Here is a 27,809-nt window from a genome sequence, read left to right as displayed (position 1 = left end):
CACACACACACACACACACACACACTTTTTATTTTTTTAATTCTTTAAAAATTGCGGTTAATTTCGCAAAATTAAAGAGGGGGTAACGGTAACTGTACTCTCTGTATTTCTGATGTGTTGTAAATGTGCGGCTTTAAAGCTGTTTTGCGTAAATCCTGCGCAAACATATGCGCAGCTTGCAGGTCCTTAAAGATCAACAAAGAAAGGTTAAAGTTCAAAGTTCGACTTCCGGGATGCGGTTAACTGTATTATTTAGTATTCTGCACATACTGAACACACAATGTCTGTCTAACGAGGATTAGTAAATAATGATGAAATCCGATTTTTTTTTAATTAAACAGTCTTTGTGAGTTTCCCGCGCGGAAGTAGGTCCCCGCAGGGCTGACGTCTTTGCCCGGCTGCTGGTTGAATAACAACGAGCTAGCTCTAAACCGAGCTTATAAAACCTCCGAGGAGACGGAGACAACTATGTCGGTGCATTAGCTCCGTTAAATGTTCGCTTTCGACTAACGACAGCTACTATGTCAGCTTTGTTGTTGCAGCAAAGTGCTGGCGTTTGTCGCAAATACAGCAGAGGTTTATTGTGGACGCTGCTGAGGCGAAACTGTCATGTATTGGAGAGCAAGCCATTATCCAGCCGCGGTGTTCAAAATGTCCTGTCTAGGTGTGATCACGTGAGCAAGACGCTTCTTACAAAGTCAGAGCGGACTCTTACAGATCAGCAGCAACAGAAACTCATACAGGTAAGGGTGAAGTAACTAATAGGAGGAAAGGTGATTTAAATCACTGACGGTTGTTGATGCCAGACAGGAGTATTTCAGAAACTCCTGTTCTGCTGGGGGGTTTTCTTCTTGTTTACTGAGAATGATCCAAAAAAGAGAAAATATCCGGTGACCTATGGTTCTCTGGATTAAAATTCCTTGTTGATGCTAGAGGTCAGAGGAGAATTCCCAGATTGCTTTGAGCAGAAGAGCATCTCTGTGCAGTTGAACTTTGAAGCAGATGGGCTATAGCAGCAGAAGACCACTCCTGTCAGATAAGAACAGAAAACTGAGACTAAATTTCACACAGGTTCATCAAAATTGGACAATAGAAGATTGGAAAAACATTGCGTGGTCTGTTGAGTTGATTTCTTCTGTTACATTCAGATGGCATGGCCAGAATTTGGCATAAACAAAACGAGAGCATGGATCCATCCTGCCTTGTATCAATGATTCAGGCTGCTGTTGGTGGGGTGGTGGTATGAGAGATATTTTCTTGGCACATCTTTGAACCTTTAGTACCATTTAGCATTGTTTAAATGTCACAACCTAACCGAGGGTTCTTGCTGACCATGTCCATGACTCAGCTGTGTTGCTATCATGTCGATCTGGACCAAAATCTCAGAGAAATTTGTGTGAATCTATGTAACAAAGGATTACGGCAGGTCTGAGAGTAAGGTGTACCTAAAGAAATGGCCAGGGGAATATCTTTTTAGCAGAAGGCTCAACATGATTGATTTTTCAACACTTGATCTATGAGTTATTTTACCTCCCAAAACAGTGCTAATAGCTTTTTTTGGCATCGACTGAGGTTAATTAATAAACTATCAGAAGTATCCATGGCTCTAGTCAAATTTCCTTCTCACATGTCACTCTAACTTCATGTAAGAAAATATTAATCTCTGTGCACTGTTGTTACTGAGATTTACTTCACATATGTTTGCACATAGTTTTATTATAATGATTTAAATTGTTAACTTTGAAAGTGTCAAGTACGATCACCTTAATCACTTCAAGGAAACTTAAAAAAGTCCAGAGGCTTTTCTCCTTAGACTACGATGACCTGGATGACTGAGAACCGTCACAGATGCCTTAATCGCTTATTTTTATTCTACTCTGGAAAATCTTCAATTTGAGATTGTGACATTGTCTGTTGTTTTTCCTTAAGTTGTAAACACATTTGTTGATAATACATTTACACACTTTTGATTTAACTAGGTTTTTCTAGTTCTGATTTTGATTCTGATTTCTTTCCACTTTTTTTTTCTCCAATATTCCCATAACAGAGTCTTCTCCACAGACCTTTGGGGCTTGGTTTGGCGGGACTTAGAAAAGAGCTAATTAGGAACAACCTGCTCAGGAACCCTGTTGGTTTGGCAAATCTACTCGGTAAATACTTAGTTTACCTTTATAAGTTGTTTAAAAATTCACTTATAGCTGCTTTAAATTAAACTATTTGATTTCAGGGGCAACAAATCTCTTCAGTACATCTCAGTCTAATCAAAACAAAGATAAAAAGAATGGGCCAAAGGGGAAGACGCCAGAGGAAGATGAAGGTAAGCGATGCATAATTTTTTGCTACTTGATGCACGACTGATAAATACCTGCACCACACCTGGTTTCTTTGTCACATCATTTACTTTATTTTATTTTATTTTCATTTTATTTTATTTTAATTTTTATTTTCGGCCTCACCTTTCAGAGGAGAAGAAACGTCGTGAACAGGAGGATCAGATGTACCGGGAACGCCTGCGAACCCTCTTCATCATAGCGCTCATCATGAGCCTGCTGAACTCCATTAACACCAGTGGCGGTAACATCTCTTGGAACGACTTTGTGAACGAGATGCTTGCCAAGGGGGAGGTGTCACGTGTGCAGGTCGTTCCCGAGAGTGATATTGTGGAAATATACCTTCATCCCGGAGCAGTCATCTTCGGAAGGCCTGTATGTTGTACATGATTTTCTGCACACACACACAGTTAACACACTTAAAGTAGCGCAGGAGACCCTCATGCTTAATTCTAATTTCCTGCCACGTCTCATGCTTCTCAGAGGCTGGCGCTTATGTACAGAATGCAGGTTGCCAACATTGACAAGTTCGAGGAGAAGCTGAGAGCTGCCGAGGAGGAGCTGAATATTGACAGCAAGGACAGAATACCAGTGTCCTACAAGCGCACTGGATTTTTTGGGAAGTAAGAAAACAACTCTTATCAGAGCGGACATTATAAGAAATCTTTTATGAGGTGCCTTCCTAAAATTTTGTGAAGATTAAGAAATAATTCAAAGCACTGCTAAAATCATACAGAGCAGATAAGACAACAAAAACAACATTATGGCTTATTTTGCTTTTTTCTTTTTTTTCCATAAAAACATAAGTTCAGCAGTATTTATTTTTTTCTCCTCATGAATGGCTGTGTGCCAGGAACATGTTGGGAGTTTTTACCTTCTTGTGAAAATAAAAGCATTTTAATTTTATTTTGAAAAGAAAATGCCTTGGAGTTTTGTTTTGTTTTTTCTTTTTCATATTTTATGCTACGTGTATCCCTGCCAAACAGCACCTCCAGTAGAAGTTGTTTGAATCCAAGAAGCGCTTCTTTTCAAATCCAATTGAACTTCATTATTGTTTCTCAGACTATGGGCGTATGCATTCATTCAATGTGGTCATAAATTTTAACATTTGAACTACAGGTTTGTCGTAATTTAAAGTTAAAAACAGCCTTTTTTTCTCCCTCTATTCTTGTTTCAGTGCAGTCTATGCTCTGGGCATGGCTGCGATCGGTGTGGCGATTCTGTGGTATATCTTTCGACTAGCTGGCATGGGTGGCAGAGATGGCGGCTTCAGCGCTTTTGTAAATGGAACACATTTTATTAAACTGACATCTGTGTTGTTTGTTTTGGGTTTTTTTTTTTATATTACGTGATTCTGTGGACTAACTCCACATTCCAATGTGCCTAACAGAATCAGCTGAAGATGGCCAAGTTCACCATTGTGGATGGGAAGTCGGGTAAAGGTGTGAGCTTCAAAGATGTGGCAGGCATGCATGAGGCTAAATTGGAAGTAAAGGAATTTGTTGACTACCTCAAGGTAAGAAACACACTCAAAAGTTAAAATACGCTAATTTTGCACAAGTGAACCACATAAAATATTTGAGATTTCATTAAGAAAGCCTTGATCAACTGAATCCTCAAACCTCCTCCTCTGCGGCCTAATACTCACAGCACTAGCATTACCTTTTGATAGAGTCCTGAACGATACCTCCAGCTTGGCGCCAAGGTTCCCAAGGGTGCATTGTTGCTTGGCCCTCCAGGATGTGGGAAGACCCTGCTTGCTAAGGCTGTAGCTACGGAAGCCCAGGTGCCTTTTCTGGCTATGGCTGGCTCTGAGTTTGTGGAGGTCATTGGAGGTATGGACACACAGCACGAGCATCAACATGATGTTAATATTCACTGTGTGAGTTGATAATGTTGTTTATGATCATCATATAGATATAGTATTGGGTTTTACTGTAGTGAAAGATATCTGATTGACTTGAGCCTGTAAGAGAGAGTGCCCTATTTTATATATATATATATATATATATATATATATATATATATATATATATATATATATATATATATATATATATATATATATATGTATGCGCTGTAAAGTAAAGATCCTACAGTGATACATAAAAAATTCCAACAATCACATGACCAGCTTTGAACAAGCACTTGGCGACAGTGGGAAGGAAAAACTCCCTTTTAACAGGAAGAAACCTCCAGCAGAACCAGAACATGTACAACAATGTGTTTGTTTGTAGGCCTGGGTGCTGCTCGGGTCAGGAGTTTATTCAAGGAGGCTCGCACTCGAGCACCCTGCATCGTCTACATCGATGAGATCGATGCCGTGGGAAAGAAGCGCTCCACCAACATGTCGGGTTTCTCCAACACTGAGGAGGAGCAGACTCTCAACCAGCTGCTAGTAGAAATGGATGGTGAGTAAAGTATCTGGTTTCAGAGCAGCCCATTCGCTTTACAGGCAGAATACTTTAACGTCCTCTTCTTTTGCAGGTATGGGAACAACAGACCATGTCATTGTTCTTGCTTCCACTAACAGAGCAGATATTTTGGATAATGCTCTCATGAGACCAGGCAGACTGGACAGACACATCTTTATAGATCTACCAACACTGCAGGTATCATTGGGTATCCTCCAAATGGGTATCCTTGTCATATGTTGTTGAGCATTTAATAACAACTTAACCTTGCTGCTGTGCAGGAGACTTGGATTGGTTTGTTTCATTTCGATTGTTTTCCAGGAGAGGAAGGAGATCTTTGAGCAGCATCTGAAGATCTTGAAGCTGACTCAGCCAGCGAATTTCTACTCCCTGCGTCTGGCAGAGCTCACCCCAGGCTTCAGTGGTTCGTGCACATTTATGGTTATGGGATGGGGATCAAGAACCAAAACTAAACTGTCCAGTCCATCATAATCATCAAGCTTATTAGCTTATGTTCTGTGCAGGCTTGCTCAGACAACAAATCAGAAATCAATAAAATAATCAGTATTGGTTTAATAAGTAGACTCCTTCTTGGCATTGGTATCATTTAAAGAGCATCATCCCGAGTCCTCACTGAAGTCTATGAACATCTTTGGGCATAATAAAGTACTGGTCTATCTGCCTCCATGAAGAAAGAGAAGTTCCAAATCAAAAAGGATGAAACATCTCAACACTGCTGATGTTGAAGTGTTATTCTAACGTTTGTTATCTCATGTGGTCTCTGCAGGTGCAGACATTGCAAACATTTGTAACGAAGCTGCCCTGCATGCCGCCAGAGAAGGGTACAAATCCATCGATACCTTTAACTTTGAGTATGCGGTGGAGAGAGTTATAGCAGGTACAACAATGCAAATGCTAAGTTCTGGGAAATAAATATTTCTCATGTGTCGGTGGCAAAATCTGACAAATGTGTGTCATCAGGAAGTGTAAAGAGGAGTAAGATCCTGTCTAAAGAGGAGCAGAGGGTCATTGCCTTCCATGAGTCTGGACATGCCTTAGTGGGATGGCTGCTTGAGCACACAGAAGCAGTTATGAAGGTACTTGAAATGTGACGCATTCTATATAAGTAAACCTTTCAAGATCTAATTGTCATGTTTAGCTTTAATCAGATAAGCGTTCCACAGTGTGTGTTGAGAGTAGGGTTTGATTTTAGAGGAGCACTTGTTTCTCCACTTCACCACTGATAAGTGTTTTGGCAGTTTATACAGATGCCTGGATTATTCATTATCTCACATAATCCTAGGTTTCTCTTCAGTCTCTCCTTGTCTGCCTCTTATATCATTTGCTGTATTAGACTTTCATACATCTGTGTATAAAAACCCAAATGGATATGCAGCATGTCCCACACAAGACACAACTATGAACATTGTTATTGTTGATCTAGAAAAGCATACAGTTTAATAGGCTATTATACAAATTTAAATACACTAAAAAGGCAACAGTACAAAGAGTTAACACTTAATTCTGTACAATTCACCTTTTCATAAACCTTAGTAAGCTGACAGGTCATGTGATGTGTTTCAGGTTTCCATTGCTCCACGGACAAACGCAGCTCTGGGATTTGCCCAGATCTTACCCCGTGACCAGTACCTCTTCACCAAGGAGCAGCTGTTTGAGCGGATGTGTATGGCTCTAGGAGGAAGAGCTGCTGAGGCAATCACCTTTAACAAGGTTACTACAGGTACCCTCCAACTAATCTTCACACGAATCAGCTGCAGTGTTAAAAGCACCTGCTTGATATCGTTAAGGTTCTCTTTTTCCGACACTAAACCAGCTCTGGCCTGTTGGAGCTTACAGTCAGGCCTTCTTTGCAGGTGTCCTGTGGGGTCTGCTCCAAGGTAATGTTAGAGGATCCTAACCCAGCTATCACAGGGTGAAATTGGTTGGCGCTCTGTCGTAGGGATCTGTGGATCAAGGTTGTTCCTGCACACCTAGATGCTCTTACAGAGCAGTTTTTGTGGTGTAGATTGGTGCATTGTCCTCCTGGGGCAGACTATTACGATCAGGGGGAGATGTTGCTATCGGTGTTTAGTGTGGTTAGTCTACAAAGTTGCTTAAATGAGTGGTGTATGACAAAATAAGACACAGAAGAAAGCCAGGATCCAAGGTCACAGAGCAAATTGTTACATTATCATGACCGATGATTTACACCCATGTTTATGGTTTCTGTTTACTGCAATCACAACCGACCAGTGAATACTTCTTTTTTTTTTTTTGTCATGCTGTTTACTTTAAATTAGTGCTGTCAATAGATTAAAAAAATTAACTAATTAATCACACAATTTTCTGTAATTAATCGCAATTACTTGATCAGTAGCCTGGCTGTAATTACACTTTTTCAACTTTATATTTAAGCTTGTAACAGACATTTATGCAATATAATGAAGTAAATGGAGAATAAACACAAAGAATGAATGCTTAAATTCAAAGAGAATTTGAATAGTTTTCTTCAATCTTTTAGCACAGGTTAAAAAAAAAAACACCTATATACTAATAAGTATACACTAATAAATAATATATATTAGTGCTCTCAAACAATTACAGTTTTTAATCAGATTCATCACAGGGTTACTGTGGATTAGTTTTGATTAATCACGATTAAATATCATTCATTTTTAATCTATATTCATCGCATTTCATTTAACATGAGCAAACAGACTCGAGAAACATGGAAAATATATGCACTTAACATGATTATTGAACATCTTGAACATTCATGTTAACAAAAAACTGTAAACATTTATCCTCTCTCTCTCTGTCACTCTTGGGGAGGCACTTCAAGTCCTTGAAACGGGAACCAAAGCTGTGTAAAGCGCGTTCTCAACGATATTAACAGGTCTGCAGTTTGTTGCAGTCCACTTGGCATTGTGTCAGTCGATATGTCTGAGGTAGACTTACTGAGACCCCGATGCTCCGTGAGTGGGTGATGCATTAACCAAAGTCCTAGCAGCATCCCCGGCTAACGTATGTTTCGCGTCAATGTGATATTTTAAGCTGGAGGTGCTTCGGTGAAAAGAAAATTCCTTCTTGCACAATGTGCAAAATACTTTATGTCGGTCGACTGTTCCGTCTTGTTATTTTTTTAATGTTCAAATATCCCATTGAGAGGGTCAATGTTCCAAATTGAGTTGATTGGTTCAGCTGCCCGTCACTACCACTGCCTATTTGCGGATGTGCGACGGTAACCTTACCTGACAAACTGCCCGAAATGCGTTGACAGAAACATTTCAGGGATTTTGAGTCATTCTGCACTCCAGAGGCGTTAATAGCGTTAAAGTTTTTTTTATCGCGTTAATCGTGATGACGGCTTAATCTGAGTTAATGGTTAATTTTGACAGCACTACTTTAAATACATTTTCTATTATCAGTCAAATATCTAATTGCTGGGCAGCCAAATAAAAATTCTCCCTTTTGGCAAGTTTGGTTAACCCTGAATGGTGTGGGAGTAGGCTTTAATTAAATGTAATTAAATTAAGCATCTTTTTTTCTGTGCCCAGGAGCTCAAGATGACTTGCGCAAGGTGACGCGTGTGGCCTACTCCATGGTGAAGCAGTACGGCATGTGCGACAGTGTCGGGCAGGTCTCGTTCCCAGAAACAGAAGAGCAAGGTGCCATTGGGCGCCGTCCTTTCAGCCAGGGCCTGCAGCAGCAGATGGACCATGTGGGTTCAAAAATCGGATTAGTCCTCTGTTCTCAGATTAGCACACTGTGAATGTTGAAGTAATAAGCTAAGATTATTATTCTAAAGGATCAATTTTTAGCTCTTGCAGCTGTTAAGAGTATGTACGGGACATTTTCTGAAAGGTTTGGATGCTTTGCTACAAGCATCCTATTAAAAATAATATTTTTTTTCAATATCAATATCATAATCATAATATTTCTCAGTTTTAACATTAATTGTATTCATTTAAATGTAATCTTAAAAGGAATAATAATAAATAATTGAAATTTGTTTTAAAGGTGAATTGGTAAATTTGCCTGCGTCTTTCTGTGTTTGCAGGAGGCTAAGATAATGATAGCCCGTGCGTACAGACAAACGGAGAAGCTGCTCCTGGACAACAGAGACAAACTAACACTGGTCAGTTGTTTTCTTCTTTATGTGTTTTAATCATGTGAGGCCAATTCTTCTGTATTGCCTTTAAAAACTCGCTGGGTCTGTCCATCCAGTTGGCCAATGCGCTGCTTGAGCGTGAAGTCGTGAACTACGATGACATTGAAGCCTTGCTGGGTCCACCACCCCACGGGCCCAAGAAGATGATCCTCCCACAGAGTTGGGTGGAGGCCGAGAGGGACAAACAAGACACAGGAGAAGACGAGCCTCAGCCGCCTCCGCCCCGCAAGCAGACAGACGAGGACATGAACCCTCAGCTGGCGTGATCTTAGAAATGTACAGTGTATTTAGTCCCTTCTTTAGTGCTTTATATTTCTAACAGTTAGAAGTTTATAAAACCATGCACACTTTTGTGCAAATGAACATTTACACTTGTCTCCACTTAGCTAATGTGTGTGATAATCTGCAACTTTCAGAATTCATGTTTTTTGAGGAATTCTATCATTTTTCTTGTGTGCTTGCTGCCGAGGCATATGAATATGCAATGGTAGCAATAAAAGCAAGTGTTTTTAAACAGGATTACTCTAAAAAATACAAAGTGCTAATGGTTTAGAAAAAGCCTCTGAACAGTATTTACTTTGTGCACTTAGCAGGTTTATGCAAACATAGGTGTTAATGGCTCCAGTGGATGTGATCATTTTAATTTAAAAATATAATGAATCATTTTCAGGTTTAGCTTCAGATATTTCTTTGGAGAATTTGTGTTATTTCACATGGCAGTAAGGAAGCTGCTTGGGCATTTGTAACTGGAGTTTGTCTTTACTGAAATAATCTGTAGGTCACATGCACAAAATATATTGGCACTGATGCCTGTGACTGGGGTTTTAAAAACTCATCAAGGTGTGCATTATTCTGTAGTGAGCTGCAGTTAGACCGCTTTGGAAACTTGCAGTGTGAACCTGAAACTGAGGCTGTAAGGAATAACTGTTCTGAGGAAACCACATTCTGCATTTTGTAAAACACCTTTAAAGCTGAGATTTCAAAATGCGTGACATGCTGGTGATGAAGCAGCAGATTGTCCACCACACACTTTGGTCCTTCTCTCATCATGAATCAGTAGTTAAGTAGGAGTAGATTAGATTGTGTTTCTTTTTTGAGAAACACTATTAGTTAGGGACTGCACATTGGTTTTATTGCTAGAAGTGAATATAAAGTTCCAAAGAATGGTTCTGCCAAATATTTAAATAAAGTTTTATTTAAACATTGTGTGTTGTTCTTTGTGGAAAATCTAATGTTAATGGTATGTATTGATAATAATAATAATAATAATAAACACAGTAAAAAGGTTCTGATTTATTAATTAGAAACAGAAACATTCAATCAGCATATATGTAAAAAAGAAATTAAAGTCTTCACTGCCAAAAAGAGTAATTGCAGAATGTTTATGTTGCGGTATGTTTTGTGTTGACATGGCTTCCAAAAAGATTAACAGATGCTGGAATGAAGGATCTGTCACCAAAAAAAGCAAATTAATATGCAAGAAAATTAGTCTTATAAAATAATCATGTATACAAAAACAAGAACGTATTTAAGGCTTGTATGAATCATTACTGAGCCATCTAAGGATGAGAGCAAACAACGCCAGACTTGGACACACATTTTAACACATTTTCTGCCCTGTAGCATGCACACCTCGTTTCCTCGTGACTGATCGTGTCAACTCAAATTTCTCACTGTCTCACTTTCTTTCCCTGAGCTAACCACAAAACTTAGCAGTGAGCCCTTTTATCAGTGTGTCCACTAAAACGTGAGGCACACTAGATCTGAGGCCAGTGCTATTACAGCATTCATTTTACCTGGGCAAACTTTAAATCTTGCTCTGGACGTTTCCAACGTGTCCAGAAGAAAAAACAAACAAACCTCCAAAGGCATGATCTGTGTCCTGAACTGCTTGTGAATCACACAGCTATCCTTTCTGTGGCATACTGTCCACCCTAACGTGGGTCATACATGTTGGCAAGTTTCTTAAAGCGTGGTCCCCAGTCATTAAGGTAGTCGTAATCCTGATCTCCATCAGAGCTACCCGAAGCAATAGAGCTGAGACTTCCTGCAAGTGAGCCATCTCCTTCATAGTCATATATGAGGGCAGTGTCGTATGGAGGCACATTTGGATCATGGTCAGCAGCTTCCAGGCCCTGAGGAAAGAACATGTTTCTTAGCTGATTAGGGTAAATAAAAAAGGCTATGGGAATGCTGTTTGACCTGTAAATGCTTACTACTGACCTTAAAAGTTTTCTATATAATAGGTGCAATATGGTATTGCAATAATAATGCAATAGGGAGCTAGATATAGCTGGGTATCATCTGCATAGAAGTGCAGTGTTTTCTAATAATAGTGTCTAAACATAATAATTAATATAAATAGTATTGGTCCTACTGCAGAACACTGTGTGACAAAGACTTCCCATTTATGTGCTCAAATTGGAATCTATTAGATGGATACAGCTCAAACCACTGCAGGACATTTCATTTAATACCAACAGTCTGTTCTAATCTCTGCTGTAAAATATTGTGTCAATAGTGTAAAATGATGCATTGAGGTCTAACAAAACAAGCACAGAAATGGGGCCAATGTCAGAGTCCTACCTTCAGTAGTGATGCACTATAAATCCTGGCTTAAACTCTTTAAATAAACCATTCCTCCGCAGATGATCATTTAGTTGTTTTACAACTATTCCTTTAAGAATGTTTGAAATAGGAGATTAGTTGGTTTATAATTAGCTACTATAGTTAGATCAAGTAAAGGCTTTTTAAATAGTGGTTTATTTACAGACACTTTCAAAGCCTGCAGATTTCAATTCAGTTTTATGTATATAGCACCAATTGAGTACAACAGTTACCTCAAGACACTTTATACTGTTTGGTAAAAACCCTACAATAATAGACAAGAAACCCCAACAATCAGACAAACCCCTATAAGCAAGCACTTTCAGACAGATATCTGCTGTACTGAAATTGTTTTCCCAGTGCGCTGTAATCCATTACTGTAAAATTTAATGTTATTAAGAAATCGTCATACAATGAAGCGTTTTTGGGGAAAAGCATTAGCCTTAAGCAGAGATGAGAAGCAGGCTGAAAAGCAGGACATATTGTAGATAATAATCATCTACTTTAAACTTGAAACCTACTTTAAAACTTGTGAAATTCACCCCTGTGTGTATGAGTCTTTCTAAAATATGGGCATTTATGATTACACATGTAAACAAAAGAAAACATGCACAATCCAAATTTAGTTGTGCTGTGTTTGGTTGTCATCTAGAATACCTCTCAGTAACTTCATTAGTAAGAGTTTTGAAATCTAATGATCCATATTTTATTTTATTTAGATTTGGATTGAGTTTTTGCTTCAAGAGCAAGTTTTTATTTTGTTTATTGTGTTAAATTAATAAATGGTAGGAGCCTCTCACATCATTAATGTAGTCCTCGATGTCAGTAGGATCTGCAGGAGGCCTCCGTGGGTAGGTGGGCGACGGCAGTTTATGTGGGGCGTCCTTTCTAAGGGGCTGCTTCCCTCGAGGAGGAATTCCAGACCCTGGGTAAAAGGACCCCTGGGTGGGGGGTGCATCATGGGGATTCCACAGCAGGTCAATATTAAAGGCGTTCTGCATTGTGAGAGGAAGAAGTCAGGCACACTCAAACCATCAGTTACAATGAAATTTTATTAACATTCAATTAAATTACAAAGAGTAAGACTGTCTTCTATTCATGCGCCACATGGTCTCCCAACCCGTGTTTTAGCCTTACCTCATCCTCCTCGCCTCCACCTTGCTCATCGTAGTTGAAGACATTGTCACGTATGTCGTCTTCAGATTCCCCGATGAGCAGTCCCGTTCCTTTCTTGATGTGGTGGCGTCTTCCACAGGCGGTCAGAGCCACAGCCAGGAGGAGAAGCACTGCAAAAATGAATGTATTAATGTTTATCTGATTATTCATTATCAGTGTTTTTTGTATCTACTTTTTTTCTTACATTGTGCTTCAAACATAAATGGTCGGTTAACTAATCTAATTATTGCAGCTTTATTTTGTTAATGCATGCTGGGATTTGGATACATGTTTTTCTTGTTATTCGCATGGCTGGATCATAAGTCTTTGCGATTATGTGTGCACTAAACTGCATGCAAAGCAAGTCACTTATTGCAGGTTTTAACCTATTGTGGCAAACTTTTTCACTAAAGCAGCAATATGGATATGGATTATTTTGCATGAATAATCCATCCATCTTGCTAAATCTTTTTGCTTTAAACATTTATTGAAAGGCTGAAATTACTTACACAGCAGGAGTGCAGCGCTCGCCACAATGATAATGAGTGCGATGAAGTTGATTCCCACACTGGAGCCTAAGATTGCCCCAGCCTCAGATTTGCAGTCTCTGAAGGAGTCACAGAGACAAACAGTGACATTGACCTGAGCCTCAGCACTCAGAGCTGGGCTGCCGGAGTCCGATACCAGCACCGTGACGGCATAGTCTCTGACCTCCAGGTCTACAAGCGGCTGAAGCATGGCATGAGTATCTAAAAAAAAAAAGGAAAATTTAAAAAAGAGAATGAGAGGAAATAAGATTTGCAAGCTCCTAAGTGAACGACCATTAATTCTGCTTCTTGTTACTCTTTACCATTTACTTGAGTGATGGTCCAGTTGGCTGACAGATCATCAGGTATTTGAAAGAGGAAGGGTGCAGCCTGCGGAGGAAGGTCTTCATCTACAGCAGTCAGAAGCAAACCATTACGTGACCTGCTGCCGCCTCTGCATACAAAACCAGTCAGGGGGAAAACCTGAGGGGGGAAGTCATTGGTCTCTTTGAGTGCGATGGCCACTGTAGCAACGGCTGAAACACCACCAGCATCTATGCAAGAAAAGGTAAATACACAATGTGTAAATCAATAGCAAAACAATTTCACATTTTATGAATCAGCTTTGATTTTACATTGATTTTTTTTAATGCTAAAAGTCTAGAATGAGTAGACGTGCTGACCTGTAACCTTCACAGCAGCAGTGTAGATACTGTTTTTCACATGTGGAGATCTCATGTTAAACTTCCTCTTTGCTGTAATGTCTCCTGTATCTCTGTTGATGTCCAGCCAACTCTCAGGATCTCTGCTAATCTCATACCTATCATACAGACAGCAGAGGAAATTACCCTGTGGTCACATATTTATTTATTTATTTTAGGAAATAGGAAAACATCTCTTGTTTCACTGCTATATCATACCTCAGATCAGAATTATCAGGGTCAAAGGCAATATTGCTTTTCAGTAATGTGCCAGGTTGCACAGACTCGGGGACCTCAATCTGTATGGGGTCCTCTCTGAAACGTGGGGCTTCATTCTCATTCACAACAGTGACTGTAACTGTGGCAATGCTCGAAGTCAGCCTGGAAGCCTTGCTGCTCAGAGGATTAAGATTTTCCACTTCCAAAAACAGGTGGTATTTGCTCTGCGCTTCATAATCCAGGGGCTGCAATACAGAGCAGCAGAGACTTAAAGTATAAATAAACAAAAACAATAAATTCAGTCATCTCATGTAATCTGAAACACGATTTAGCATCTGATGGGAAACACAGGTCTATATTTACAAAGTATGTTTTTTAAGAAAAATGAAAAAAAAAACCACGCACACAAATGCACGTGAATGTAGCAAATTCAAATTAAAACTCATATGTGGAAATTAATATTTATTTTTTCTTTAATTTGTCAGAAGGTTCAGTAAATATATTAAATTTTCTGGAAATTATTTCATGGTTCAGGCTTTAAAGCAGGGGTGTCAACATAAGGCCCGGGGGCCAGAATCAGTCTGGCAACACTCCAATCTGACCCACTGAAAGGCTTCAGAAAATGTGGAGGAATGCAGAGATTTTCACTTTTTTTCTGTATTTTCACAAGTTTTGCAGCTTTTCTAAAGACCTCTCCATCACTATTCATAGCATAGGAAAGTAAACTAATAGATAAACAATTAAATGACAGAAAAGTTCCTGTTTTTAACCATCTACTGAAAGATTTGTCTAGGCAACTAACTATCAGAATTTTTAGCATAATTTTCCACATTTATCATGTAGAAAAACAGAGGCTTATTGATAAAAACTGTTCTTCTTTTCTTCATGTTAAGACTTCTCAGGGACTAAATGTGTACCTAAATGTCCTTACACTGATACAGAGTAGAGTTTGACTTCTCTGGCCCACTTCAGATCGAGTCTAAATGTAAAATGACATCTCTGCTTTAAAGGATGGGTGGATCTGAGCACAATGTAGTTTGAATACGATCCACTAGATGGTGGTGTTTAATTGTGTATGACGGTCTCAATGGCCATGTAGATTTAAAGGGTGATGTCACTTGTTTATGACAGTATTTTTTTTTAACATGCGATTTACAACAATCCTGGAAACCAGAAAGATCTTCTTGTCTCGTCATGTCATTTTTTCTATGGCTATTGCTGTATAAATTCTTAATTATTAAATTATCACATTTATGTAAGTCCCCAACTTTACCTGTTTAATAATGTTCAATATTTAATAAAGAACCATATTGTCCCTGTTTCTGTGAATGCTTTGGAAACATTCACTCCCCCTCCCTGGCTTTACCTTCACCACTGTGAGGACCCCCTGGTTGGTGATGGGATCAGTATGGACAGCAAAGTTTCCCCCATGGTCATTGCCAATGGAGTATCTGGCCTCCCAGTTTCCCGTTCCAGTATCGTCTCTGTCTGTCACATTCACCCGTCCAAGCTCATAGTTGTTCCTGTTCTCCACCGCTGTCATGCTGTACTACACGCGCCACAAACAGAAAAGAAATCACTGATCATGATAACAAATTGAAGTGACAGGTTAGATCCTAAAATTACTGAAAGTATTTTCCATGTGCAAATTCTGAGACCTACTAAGTCAGGGCTGAACTGCGGTGCGTGGTTGTTGATGTCAGAAACATGTATGATTGCCACACCTTCACTTGTTAGTCCCATGCCCCCCATATCAGCCACCTGTAGTTTTAACTTGAATTCTTTCACCACCTACGGGACACAATACAGCACGTTAGTGAAATAAAAGCATTATGATGCTCTGCAAAAGCCCTCCTCCTGTTTACCTCTCTGTCCAGGCCTACATCTCTTGTGTAGATGGCACCTGTCTCGTTGTTGATGCCAAACATGATCTTGGTAATAGCGTTGGGAGGAATGCTCTCCTGGCCAATGATGGAGTAGCTCAGAACAGCGTTTTCTGTCACTGGGTCGTCTGCATCTATGGCTGTCACTGTCATTACTGATGTGCCTGTCGTGAATGATTGAGAGCTCGGGTCAGCGGGACAGATCTCATAAAGTCCCTCGAAAGATAGATCAGAGTGGATCTCGGATGCTCGGTGCTGAGACTGCAGGACTTCACTGAGAAAATGTCCAACTTTACAAAACACCGTGTCTTTAAAATGGACTATTAGGTGAAAAAAAATAGTTCACTTGTTATGTCTAAATTGGTCATATGTGTGTGTACCTGGGACTGAGAACTCAGAGACAGTGCCCACAAATGGGCTGTGAAGGAAGACAGGTCTGTTGTCATTCTGATCCAGCACTACTATCTTTATGGTGGTCGGATTCTCCAGTCGCTCTCCACTGGGGGACAGCGCGAAGGCTTTAAGCTACACACACACGCACACACACAGACACACAACACAAATACAACAGAAAATGTGTTAGAATCAAATATCACTGTGCTTGCCACAAACATCCAACTATAGAAGCATGATCGGCAGAGCTAAGTTGAAAATTTAACTTGAATTGAACTTATTTTCTCAGAAGTTTTAAATTTTGACTTATAGATGGTTGTTTTTTTCCAGTGGCAGAAACAATCTTCCATATCCAGCAATCCCCTCAAGGTGTCTTTAGACTTTTACATTATCTGAACACAACATGTGTTGGCAGAAAGAAAAGAGCAGGATGTTTGGGTCAGGGTTACATCACGAGTCATATGATCTCAAACATTCAGAAGTCCTTCCCGAGATGCTCATAAAGATCCCTGGAAAGCTGACCTCTGGCTTTGCTTTGTTTTGCTTTTTCCTGTCTGCTTTAAGGCAGAAACACGCTCTGGAACACACAGGAGCTCTTAAACAGCACGCTGTAGCTTGTGTAAGTGAGCACTTCTGGCGACTTGTGCTTTAAAACTTCCATAAATGCAGTCTTACCGAGAAGCTGCTGTACTTCTCTCTGTCCAGTGGCCGCTTGCTCCTGATCACCCCTGTCTTATCATCAATCTCAAACAGGTTCTTGGGCTCCTGGTCAACCCCCGGTCCCTCTAACTTGTAGATTACCTCACCGGTGAAGATTTTGTCAGATTTGATCTGGACAGAAAGATTAGAGAAAGTTGATGATCATCAAAAACTTCAAATGAGTCACTTTGTGGACAATTAGGGCCGTGAGATCTGACATTTAAACTAATCAAAACAAGAAGTTTGTATTTTTTTTTAAACTGAATACATTTTTCTATAGCATGGAGTTCAGTTAATAAAAATGGCTATTTCTCAGTGTAAGGTATGATTTGTACATTTAGGTCATGGGTAGTCTGTAACAACAGCTCTATGTTGTGTGTAATATATTTGAATGAAATTTACAATCAGTGGTGTTCAATATTAAAGAAATCGGCTTAATAGGATTCAGTCCTCGCTAATTAACACAATTAGCATGGTGTGAATTTAGTCACCAAACTCCATATTTACTGCACCTGCAAAAGTTAGCACCTTGTTGGGAAATTTGTACAAAGCCTATGAGTGTGCAGTGCCCCTCAGTTTCTCAGATGTCATTATGCCTGGTTTTAAAACAAACAAAGCAAATGTCTTCATGAATGAAGCTTATGTGTAAATTCAGTCAATAAGCTCTGTATTCCCTCATCTGCATTGCATTGCTGGGTGTGGTGGGGGTTCCTTGGGCTCCTAGTCTCTTTTTTACTTCCCTTCTGCTTTTCCCACGGTGTCGTCATCACCCTGGCCCAATCATTTTCTTGTCTGTCTTTTGCGAGCCAATCAGCCTCAGTCCCATGTGCTTTAAACCTCACTCTCATCTGTGCAACCCTCATCCTCCCCCAATCCACCGCATCCGTGCCAGATAGAGATTCTCGTTCAAATCTCCACCTGCTTCACCTCTGCTAACACCAGTGTCTGGACTCTGGAGGGTTCTGTCCTACTTCCTAACACGGCACTGCTTTGCTATGTAACTTCATTTCTGATCATTGAAAAGTTTATTACTCAAACCTTGTATTTCAATAAATCACAAATCATGTTCAGTTCTTCAAATGCTCTCTCCTTATTGAACTGGACTTTACCACCCAATGTGTCACCATGGTTACTACCTGGATTTTTTATATTCAGTGTATAGTTAGTAAAAATAGATTATTTATATGGAATATGGATTTGTATTTATGAATGGTCATGCCAAATAGGCCTGTAACAAAAACCTGAAAAGTAGTCCAGTGCTTGAATTTTGCAGGAAAATCACAGACCTGGCAACCCATGAGAGAAGACGAAGAAGAAAAAGAGAAGACGAATGCAGTGATGAATCTGATGTGAAAAGCTTTCATTTGGCATTTACCTGGACAAGGGTTTCAGGAATCTGCTTGCTATTCTCTGACACTCTGATTGGAGGGATGATCCAGTCCCTCTTTACTCTGACCAGTCCTTTGCCTCGACTTCTCCATGGGTGGAGGACCTGAGGATGCAACTCTTTTTCACTATGGCGAGGTTCTGCAGAGCTCCACACCTGGACGAGGAAAAAAAAATTACAGCATGAAACTCACTGGAAAATGAAGTTAGACATTAACCACACACACACACACACACACACTGCTTCCTACTACTGAGCTGTAATGGAGTTATAATGTGCAGCAGTCAGTGAGATCACATGTAAGTCACCTTCATGGAATACACACATTATATCATTACATTTGCAGCTGTTTAAATTGATGTTGAGAGTCTTCCTCAGAGCTCTAACGCTCCCTGTGGCCTGATGGAATGGCAGCGTAGAGCCGAGGCCATCTGTGATGTGGAGTCTGTGGGATTGTCCGGGGGCTGAAGGGGAGCAGGGCCGCAGATTCAGGTTTCATCCACTAACATGTCATCGTCCTTTGATCTGGGTGCAAATTCATCTCAGGACGAGGAAACAAAAACAGTCCTGCTCATTTCACAGGCTCTCCTTCAGCACATTGCTCGTCCTGAGTGTGTACGCCCCAAAACACCCACACACACATTACATGCGAGCAGCCCACTCACGCAACAGCTGTCGACTATGGATTTAGATCCTGTGCTTTCCCACCCGCATTCCTGCTCACACTCACAAATTCCCCTTTATGCTCAGCTCTGCACCTGACTGGGAGTTTGGGGTCACCTTACGGATCTGTTCGGCTGTAGGAATTCCACAGACACGCTCATATACATGATTTCCCCCCCCACTCATATATGCACACACAGAGAGACTGACATACATGCATGTGCAAAGACCAAACACCCACCCCCGCATAAGCTTATATACACATTTCCGTAAGTTGCTTCCTGCTTCTCTCTGGGATTTGACTGTTCTCAGGATTACTCCTCATATGTTTAAGAGCTCAGAGGCACGATCCACAAGACCAGAAATAAATGCAGATCTATCAGCTATGCAAAAGGCTTTCTCATTTATCTCTCTTTGCATTTACACACATGCAGTGCATTTCTAACTATTAATTGTAAACCTATTTCATGAAAGTTTTATAGGGTGTGTAAATAAGCTGAGTAATAGATAAAGAAAATTGTGAATATTTTTTAAAAGGGCTGTGAGCCCATCCTGTCTCTAGGGTGAGTGATCTGCTGTACTGATCCTCTGGTATGCTGCTGGGACAGTGAATGGAGGAATGGCAGCCACTGCTGGCATCTGCAGGTCAAGTCAGAGGGCAGGCTAATCTTAGACCGTTCTATATTCCCAACGCCTGGATACCTATTTAACTTTTCGTAGCCATCAACATCTACACACTGGCAAAGATGTTTACACTCAGATTCCAGCAGTGCGTGTCACCCACACCAAATCGCTTTGATAGTTATCTCCTTTCATACTAAAGACTTCCGATATATGAACTCACAAACTTCTGCAGGCATAGCACACATACTGCATTGTTGGTTAATCTTAAAATCAACAACAGCTGCATCACAGTTGCTCCTCTCCTCTCCAAATACAATACTTTCTAATTTTGTCTGAATTGGTCACATTTGAGAATGCACACACAGACAGTTGCAGTGAAGTCAGTGACATTGCAAGTTCATGCAACTGGCAAACTTTGCCGAGCTCATCTATAGTCTGCTTTGTTTAAAAGACTGAAAACAGGTCCAAAATTTGTTGGACAAAAACACGATTTTTGTAGCTTTTCCTCTGTCAGGAACCTGCTTACTTTTCTCTAACACTCCACTATGGTGGTTGTCTATGTGCAAACCCAGTATATTTTAAATCAAGCAAGAAATATATGATTGAAGTGCAGAGTTCCAGCTTTGATTCAAGGGGTTTAAATTTATTCATCAACCATCCATTTTCTTCCGTTATCCTTAACATGATTAAAGGGGGATGGAGCCTATCCCAGCTACCGTAGGGCAAGAGGCAGGGTGCAAAGAGAGACAACCATTCACACTCACATTCACACCTATGGTAGGCAATTTAGATTCATCTGTTAAACTTCACTAAATGCAAAAACTGAAGAGAACGCACTCAGAAACAGGAAGAGCACGCAAACGCCACAAAGAAAAGCCTTGGCCAGATTAATGTACTTATTAACTGTGTAGGAGAGTGTTATCAAAGATAAGGCCTAGGGGCTAAAATTGTCCCGCCAAAGATTCCAATATGGCCCGCTGGGTAGCAGAGGAAAATGTGAAGGGTGACTTTTAACTGTATTTTTAACAAGTTTTACAACTTTTCCAGCTGCTAAAAATCTCCTCCATGGCCTTTTACGCTAAACCAAAGTAATTAAGGTAAACTTCTTAGTTACTTAAATACCTATAGTATTAGAAGTACAGTTAGTATGTTAGTTAAGCTTCTTGACTGACAGAAAGGGGCGTGTCAGTGGGCCGGCCCACTGAAGATCAAAGTTGGCTGTAGGTGGCCCATGATGTAAATGAGTAGGACTTACAGCCATTTTAATACCGTATCTTCCATTTCCCTTTCAGAGGCTTGAAATTTTAAAATATGAGGCCCATAGATGAGATGTGTAAGTAACGCCTGAAAAAAAACAACAACAACAAAAAACCAAAAACAAATCTATAAAAAAAGTGACTGATTCATTCTTTAAAAAAATGAATGCACTGAGAAGCTCCGCAACACAAAAACGCCAGACAAATCAGAGAAGACAGTTAAAGTGGATGATGATGGGGTTATTTCCATGGTGAAGAAAACACCATCACAACATCAGCAACAAGAGGTTTTCAAATATGAACCCCTGAAAGACAGTTAACTACAGCTGATAACAAATCGACATTTAACTTTTTCTTTCTTTGTTTCTCTTTTTAGACACTCTGGATCACTGACCTGTCCCATTGCTTCAACTTAAGATGAGGCTGTGTTTTGGAGGACAGTGTTTCCATCAGCACTGTTAAAATGCTTTTACCAGACCGAAATGCGGCAGCACCAAAGTGTCGTGTTACCAATTAGACCGGCGAGTGCCTCTCCTGACAGGCTGAGCGACGACACCACACACAGATTAACTGTTTTTAGAGGCTTTTCCCAGATACTTTTACAGCTTGGCCTTTCACCTCGGACCCTCACAGGAGCACGGACGCCTCGTTTGGGGACGACGTGCCTTCACAGCAAGAACCATTAAGCACTCTAAGGAGTCTTTAACAGGTTCGAGAAAGTTTGACTCTACCTCACTGATGCTGGCTTCGGAGAACAAAAGCATACCATCACACTGTGAAGAGTACTGAAATACTGTGAAGCAAGAGATGGATATGTGTTATGTTGCATGTGGTGAGTTCCGCTGGGGGAAAAAATCTATTAGGTTTTCTATTGCACATAATGTTTTCTAAGCGATGTAATTTGCAATAAAAACTAACTTTCTTAAATGACTTTAATACTTAGTATTAAAGGAAAAGATGTGCAGACATATAGCTGTTCCATCCAAACACAATGTCAGGCATGCATACCAGCAATTCATCATGAGGTGTTAACTGTAAAACTACTGTCAAAGTTTTGCCACCCCTGCAAATGCCTTCAGTCTGAGACATTCCTTCATGGAGCCCTCTGAGCTGTCCACCTTCCAAGTACTGTTTCTGTTACAAATGCATTATTTGTTGGACATGAGCCACTCTCTGCAAGGCATGCCTTTTACAAAAAAAGGCCATGGAAATGTATGCCACAGGTTGCAAAACAATGTTTTTCACACAATATGGGAGTCATCTGAAATATTCTGTAAAGTAGAGACACAAGTTACAGGGTTAAAACAGTGAAGGATAACAGGGAGAGATTAAAAGCAAAAGTAAGGCTTTGTAGTATCTAAAATTAATTTTTTGGGTGAAGTCTTGTCCCTTTCACTCAATTCATTCTGTCTGTAGTGAAGTCTGCCCCTCTGTTTATCCATGTACTAAATCTCTATCAGCCCGAGTATCTTCTTTCCACATGTGTTTGTGTAACAGTCGTGCAAAGAGCTCAAGAAAACACTGAGTGTTTGAGAAGCCACGCCTGCAACATGCCAGGGGGTCCCTGCGGCCACAGGCTAGAGGTCACACAGGTGTCCCTCAGGTCACTTCTGTTACCGGACCTCAAGCACAGACACTCGACCGCGCAGCAGTACTGATCCCACAGCTCCACTCTTTGCTAAGTCATGACTGCCTGACATGGGCATATACACCCTATTTTTGGTGGCACAACAAGCGTGCCTCCCCCTTTGAACAGATGTCTGAGCTTTAGGAATGCAATGCAAGGCTGTAAAATTTAGCTAAAAGTAGGTTTGTTAGGGGTGAAAATAAGCATGCAGTTCCTAAATAATAAAATTAAATAACGTGATCTGTGAAGTGTTGGGTTATATTAAAGTGACCAGTACAATTATTGTACTGGTCACTTTACAATCATCCACACAGAACTTCACTCTCAAACTGAAGGCTTACTTGTGGTTCCTAAGATAAAAGTAGAATGGGAAGCAGAGCTTTCAGCTATGGACCCAGCTCCCAGGTTGGATTCAGGAGATTCAGGAAACAGACACCCTCTCTACTTTTAAGATTAGACTTTAAACTTTCCACTCTTATAAAGCTTATAGTTAGAGCTGGATCAGATGACCAAGAATCCTCCCTGAGTTATGCTGCATCAGGTCCAGGCTGCTAGGAACCACTCTGCATTTAATCATTAGTTATTAATAATCTCAGGCTCGACCACAGCATGTCTTTTGTCCTGTGCTCCTCCCCTCATCCCCAATCAATCACGGCAGATGGCCGCCCCTCCCTGAGCCTGGTTCTGCTGGAGGTTATTCCTGTTAAAAGGGAGTTTTTCCTTCCCACTGTTGCCAAGTGCTTGCTCATAGGGGGTTGTGTGATCATATGGTAATGTCTTTACCTTTAATATAAAGCACATTGAGGCCTTTAGTAAAGAAAGTGCATTGTACAAATTCTGTTAACTGGAATATATAACACAACAAAACAGCATATTCATCCTCAAGACCTTTTAGACTCATTGGAGGTGGAAGCATCACTGTAAGTCTAAGGAGCTTGCAAAGAAAAGCGTCTGGACTTCTTTAGTTGCTTGAAGATGTTTCACCTCTCATCCAAGAAGCTTCTTCAATTCTAAGGTCAAATGGTGGAGAGTCCCAGATTTAAAGTGACCATTTGACCTTAGAACTGAAGAAGCTTCTTGGATGGGAGGTGAAAAATCTATAAGCAACTCAAGAAGTCCAGACGCTTTTCTTTCCAAGCTCTTTATACTACGATGAGTTGGATGACTGAGAACCTTCACAGACACATCACTGTAACCTCATACTGTTGGGAAATATGTGATTATAACCTAATTAGTGGAAATTTAAAGTTTCCAGGAATAAAAAAAAACATTATGCAAGATATTAGTGTTGGGCTTGAATTATTCACATGATAACAGCCACTAAATTCAGGAGCATCATGTATTTTTTCCAAAACAAGGAAACTCAAAGGAATAATGCTCATGAAAAGGAAGTTATGAGAGTATTTAACAAACTACTCAGTAGTAAAGTCTTTAGCAGTTTTCAAGAAATGCTGTATGTGTCCAAGTCATTTGGATGTCCTTTTAACATCTCTGTATGTGTTAATTTACGATTTCACCAGGGATACAAACGGTCCATAATAGAAACCCATCATAGCACTGCTGCTGAGTTATTCTTGTGGGTGCGTGAGTATATGTATGACCTCTAAATTACCAACTGTCACCACACGGCTTTCCACGTCTCAGTCTGTAAGAAAGAGGCAACACAAAGAAAAGGAAATTGACTTTACTGCTTAGCTGAATCTTTTTTATGAAAGTGAAGTTGTATTTTGTACCCTTTGCTCTTTCTGAAACTCTAGCTAGCGCAAACAGCCTGCAGGTATCCACACCCAGCAGGACCTGTGATTCAGACCCTAAATCCTCTGACTGATTGTTTCCGATGAGTGAGACCTCAGCGCCAGCTGGCCAGCCGCTCCACACTCTTGATTTGTACCCGATTTCATGGTCCAGATGCGACGCACTCCTCTTTCCGCAAGGGGGGATTACAGAGCGGGACAAATGGCATCACATATGCATCTGGGAACAGCTGTGGCTGTTGCCCTCTCCTCGCCGCAGCGTACCCAAAGCAGGCACCAACACTTGAGTTCAAACAGCTTACTGAAAAATTAAAACACAACTGAAAGCTATCAGGTGACACTAGTGAAAGCCTTTGGAGTGGCCTGACAGCCGCTGATGGTTCAATTAATTTTACTCTGATTATTTATGTAGCAGAGGCCTTGACAAATTTCTTTCACTTATGAAGTGTACACAGAAGAGAAACAATGCCCAAAATGTTTGTGCATTTTCCCAGCGTGTCCATCTGTAACCTCTTAGGACCACTGGCTAGGATTACTTTGAACACATTTCTTTTTCATTCAGATTGAAGATTTGGGGTAAGTTGTTTATATGCTATGTGTGTTAATTCGGTCTGTTGTATACACGTGGTGACTCGCTAAAATAGAACAGTTTGGCATGAGCAAAAATAATGAATACAAGATGCATTTGTCTTCCTTCCTTCCTTCCTTTTATTTTATGCCTTTGACTCATTCATCCTAGAAGATGGATGTCTGTTCAGCTCAATCGCTGCTGTAAGATTTGTATTAAAAGATTTTGTATTAAAAACAAGCTGTCTCAGGAAAACTGCTTAAACTTTGAAGCAGGTATTTTTGGAAAGGGCAGAAGTGTGTGTCCAATTACACATGAGCATTTTTACAGCAGTTTTTATAGGTTTTATGCACAGACAGGCAGACATGCTCAGGGAGAACGCAGCTAAAGAGTAATCAGTTTGATTTGTTTACGTACTTCTCTTCTGATTGGTTTATGGAAAGGTTTACTCCACACATGGGCTTTGCATCAGTTTCATCTTGTTTGCTTTGGTTGAAGGGTTCATACGGTACATTTCTATTCTGTTTGGGCATTTACACCAATCTCAATCAAAAATCAGTCATTACAGCAGTGCAGAAGAATAATATGCTTAGAGTTTCTAGACTCCAAGCTCATCACTCCCCAAAAGTATGATACAAATACAAATTAGGGATTGATGAGGAAACAACTCCCTAGAGTTTTGAAGTGGATGCTGGGCTGGTGTAGAGGTCTACATAGGAAGTGGCAGCGAGAACAGAAATCTGTAACTGCAATCTTCTTAAACGTTTTACTGAACTGGATTCATGACATGACGAGATTGTGACACGTATGAAGGCTTTGGTCCACTGTTGGAAATGTGTGAGTTTTGGGAAGCTGCATGGCAAACCACAACATATATCAAATCCGAAATAAGGCAACAGGTATTTGGGAAGTTCTCGTATGTAAACAACTATTGCTTAGGTTGTAATTGGACCAGTACTTATATAGCACCCTTCTACTTAACTTGAAGGAATTTCTACTAAAAGTCGAATTCACCCAGTCACACAGCACAGTCCAAAGACATGAGGTTAAGGTTATTGGTCATTCGAAATTGGCCATTGGTGTGAATGATTGTCTGTCTCTTTGTGTTAGCCCGGCGTCATACTGGCAACCAGTCCAGGGTGTACCCTGCCTCTCGGCCATGGAAGATGGGATAGGCTCCAGCCCCCCCGTGACCATGGTAAGGATAAGCTGAAGACCATGAAAGAATGATTTTAGCACTGGACACCGACCACTGTAGCTACCATAAATCTGCTGCTCTATGTGTGCCACTTTTTACACCTATGGGGATCAGTATGTGGAGGCCAAAAGACAGTTTTCAGAAGAGCCATAAATTATTGCTTTTTTTTAAAGGTTATATTGTATTATATGGATGTATTACCCTCACTCTGGGACTTGTAACACCTCCAGTGTTTGAAGGAGCAATGTGATCCCTTATCACCCTCAACACACAGAGACTAAGCGGCTGTCTGATATCAGACCTGAGGACCCGGATCCTGAACTGTAAAGGTCACTTCAGTGTTTACTGAGCTTTCAAATCATTTACAGGATTATTTATTTATGTGCATATGAAGAGTTACAAATAAAATGGCTACTGATGTCCTGTGACAAAATAGCTTCCTCCGTGGCCGGTGTCAGTGATTTATCACACGCGTGACCAAAAGAGGCAATGTATATTATCTCATTATTATTAGTTACCGAATACCCAAATGATCCGAGCAGCAGATCAGAGAAACCGGCGGAAAACATGCGAACCGTTCATTTTAAGAGCTTTATAGGATCAGCCACATTTATAGTGAATTATAAAACATCATGGCAAGACTTCCCTCACGAAACCTGGGCTGCATTACTACTCCAAACAGAGAGGAGGACTGATGGTGGTTGGAAGGGCTGTGGGCAATAAGTCAGTTTACATTGTCCTCCATTATAGATTTCATAATGGTGTCTGCTGACAGGGGCTACTAATGATGCCATGAGCCCTCTGTACACATCTGGAGTCTCCTGTTCCTCAAAACACTCCATCATCCTCCTCAGACTTGGATGTAATGTTTATATCAGGCCTGATCTCTGATTGCAGAGCCGGTGAATGGTGCGTCTATTGATGAAAATTAGTAACTGCTTGGCCAAGGACATGTTTCAGGTAAAAACATAAACTGTATATTTAAAGAGCAGAGCAGCTAAAGGTCGTCCTCTAAACAAGAGCACGAGCAGGAAGCAGAGAGGCTCTTGGAAGCTGGCCGAGTGTAGATCCGTACAGATTCACACGGTCACAGCCAGTCTAATACATGCGTTCAGTTACTTCTCGCTGATATTTTTATAGCATGCAGAAAGTGGAGCACATGTACTCCCTCCAGTAGCTCAGGCACCTGTGCACTGAGTTCAATATTCACTTCTCAGCATCTGCTACAAAACTGATTTAAGTCAGTGCGACCAGACGTTTTTAAAACTGGCTGCCTTTTTCAATCCACCACACACACACACACACACACACACACACACACACACACACACACACACACACACAGCCTAAAGTTCAAATAAATCATGAAATTTTGTTTATCTCAGTCAACAGGTGCTATGAGGAGACAAAGATTTTTTCTTACCCGACAAACCAACGTAGCGAGCGCACACACCATCAACATCCGGACCGCCATCCTCAATTCCTACACTCAGAAACTCAGCACAGACAGATCTCTGATGACTGAAAAATCTGAGGGTCCACACAAAAAACCTGGCTGCTGAGCGGCTCCCCTGAACAAAACAGGCCTAACTCTCCAACCCTGAAACCCGTCCCCCTCTTCCCTTCTCTCCAA

At 40.6% G+C, this 27,809-nt stretch overlaps 2 protein-coding genes across 2 annotated transcripts; one reads left to right on the top strand and one right to left on the bottom strand.

Annotated features, from left to right (window-relative positions):
* Positions 1-213: 213 nt before the first annotated feature.
* On the top strand, positions 214-9,995 carry spg7 (SPG7 matrix AAA peptidase subunit, paraplegin). Its single transcript, XM_005466917.4, has 17 exons — positions 214-743; positions 2,048-2,150; positions 2,228-2,317; positions 2,464-2,705; positions 2,814-2,953; positions 3,508-3,610; positions 3,721-3,846; positions 4,003-4,165; positions 4,568-4,741; positions 4,818-4,942; positions 5,066-5,168; positions 5,532-5,642; positions 5,726-5,841; positions 6,329-6,485; positions 8,302-8,465; positions 8,805-8,882; positions 8,972-9,995. Exons 1-17 carry the CDS (start codon positions 522-524, stop codon positions 9,179-9,181), a joined length of 2,427 nt encoding a protein of 808 aa, XP_005466974.1. The 5' UTR covers positions 214-521; the 3' UTR covers positions 9,182-9,995.
* Positions 9,793-27,809, bottom strand: cdh15 (cadherin 15, type 1, M-cadherin (myotubule)). Its single transcript, XM_005466916.3, has 14 exons — positions 27,600-27,809; positions 18,475-18,642; positions 17,076-17,231; positions 16,388-16,532; positions 15,990-16,171; positions 15,787-15,915; positions 15,491-15,673; positions 14,125-14,369; positions 13,888-14,024; positions 13,528-13,758; positions 13,187-13,426; positions 12,660-12,808; positions 12,323-12,517; positions 9,793-11,050 (listed from the first exon to the last, which is right to left on the bottom strand). The coding sequence occupies exons 1-14, from the start codon at positions 27,648-27,650 to the stop codon at positions 10,850-10,852; spliced, it is 2,412 nt and encodes an 803-aa protein (XP_005466973.1). The 5' UTR covers positions 27,651-27,809; the 3' UTR covers positions 9,793-10,849.

This window comes from Oreochromis niloticus, linkage group LG1, assembly GCF_001858045.2.
Source record: "Oreochromis niloticus isolate F11D_XX linkage group LG1, O_niloticus_UMD_NMBU, whole genome shotgun sequence".
NCBI lineage: Eukaryota > Metazoa > Chordata > Actinopteri > Cichliformes > Cichlidae > Oreochromis > Oreochromis niloticus.
The sequence above is the reverse complement of the archived record's forward strand: the minus strand, read 5'-3'. Positions and strand labels throughout refer to the sequence as shown.

What these genes read in the sequence shown, in the direction of transcription:
- spg7 (XM_005466917.4), top strand. Translation starts at nt 522, where the DNA reads ATGTCAGCTTTGTTGTTGCAGCAAAGTGCTGGCGTTTGTCGCAAATAC. An exon ending in CGCACTGGATTTTTTGGGAA is followed by an intron (nt 2,954 to 3,507) that starts GTAAGAAAACAA and finishes TTCTTGTTTCAG; the next exon opens with TGCAGTCTATGCTCTGGGCA. An exon ending in CTTTAACAAGGTTACTACAG is followed by an intron (nt 6,486 to 8,301) that starts GTACCCTCCAAC and finishes TTCTGTGCCCAG; the next exon opens with GAGCTCAAGATGACTTGCGC.
- cdh15 (XM_005466916.3), bottom strand. Translation starts at nt 27,650, where the DNA reads ATGGCGGTCCGGATGTTGATGGTGTGTGCGCTCGCTACGTTGGTTTGT. An exon ending in TCGCTACGTTGGTTTGTCGG is followed by an intron (nt 18,643 to 27,599) that starts GTAAGAAAAAAT and finishes TTCCTCGTCCAG; the next exon opens with GTGTGGAGCTCTGCAGAACC. An exon ending in AGAAGTACAGCAGCTTCTCG is followed by an intron (nt 16,533 to 17,075) that starts GTAAGACTGCAT and finishes GTGTGTGTGTAG; the next exon opens with CTTAAAGCCTTCGCGCTGTC.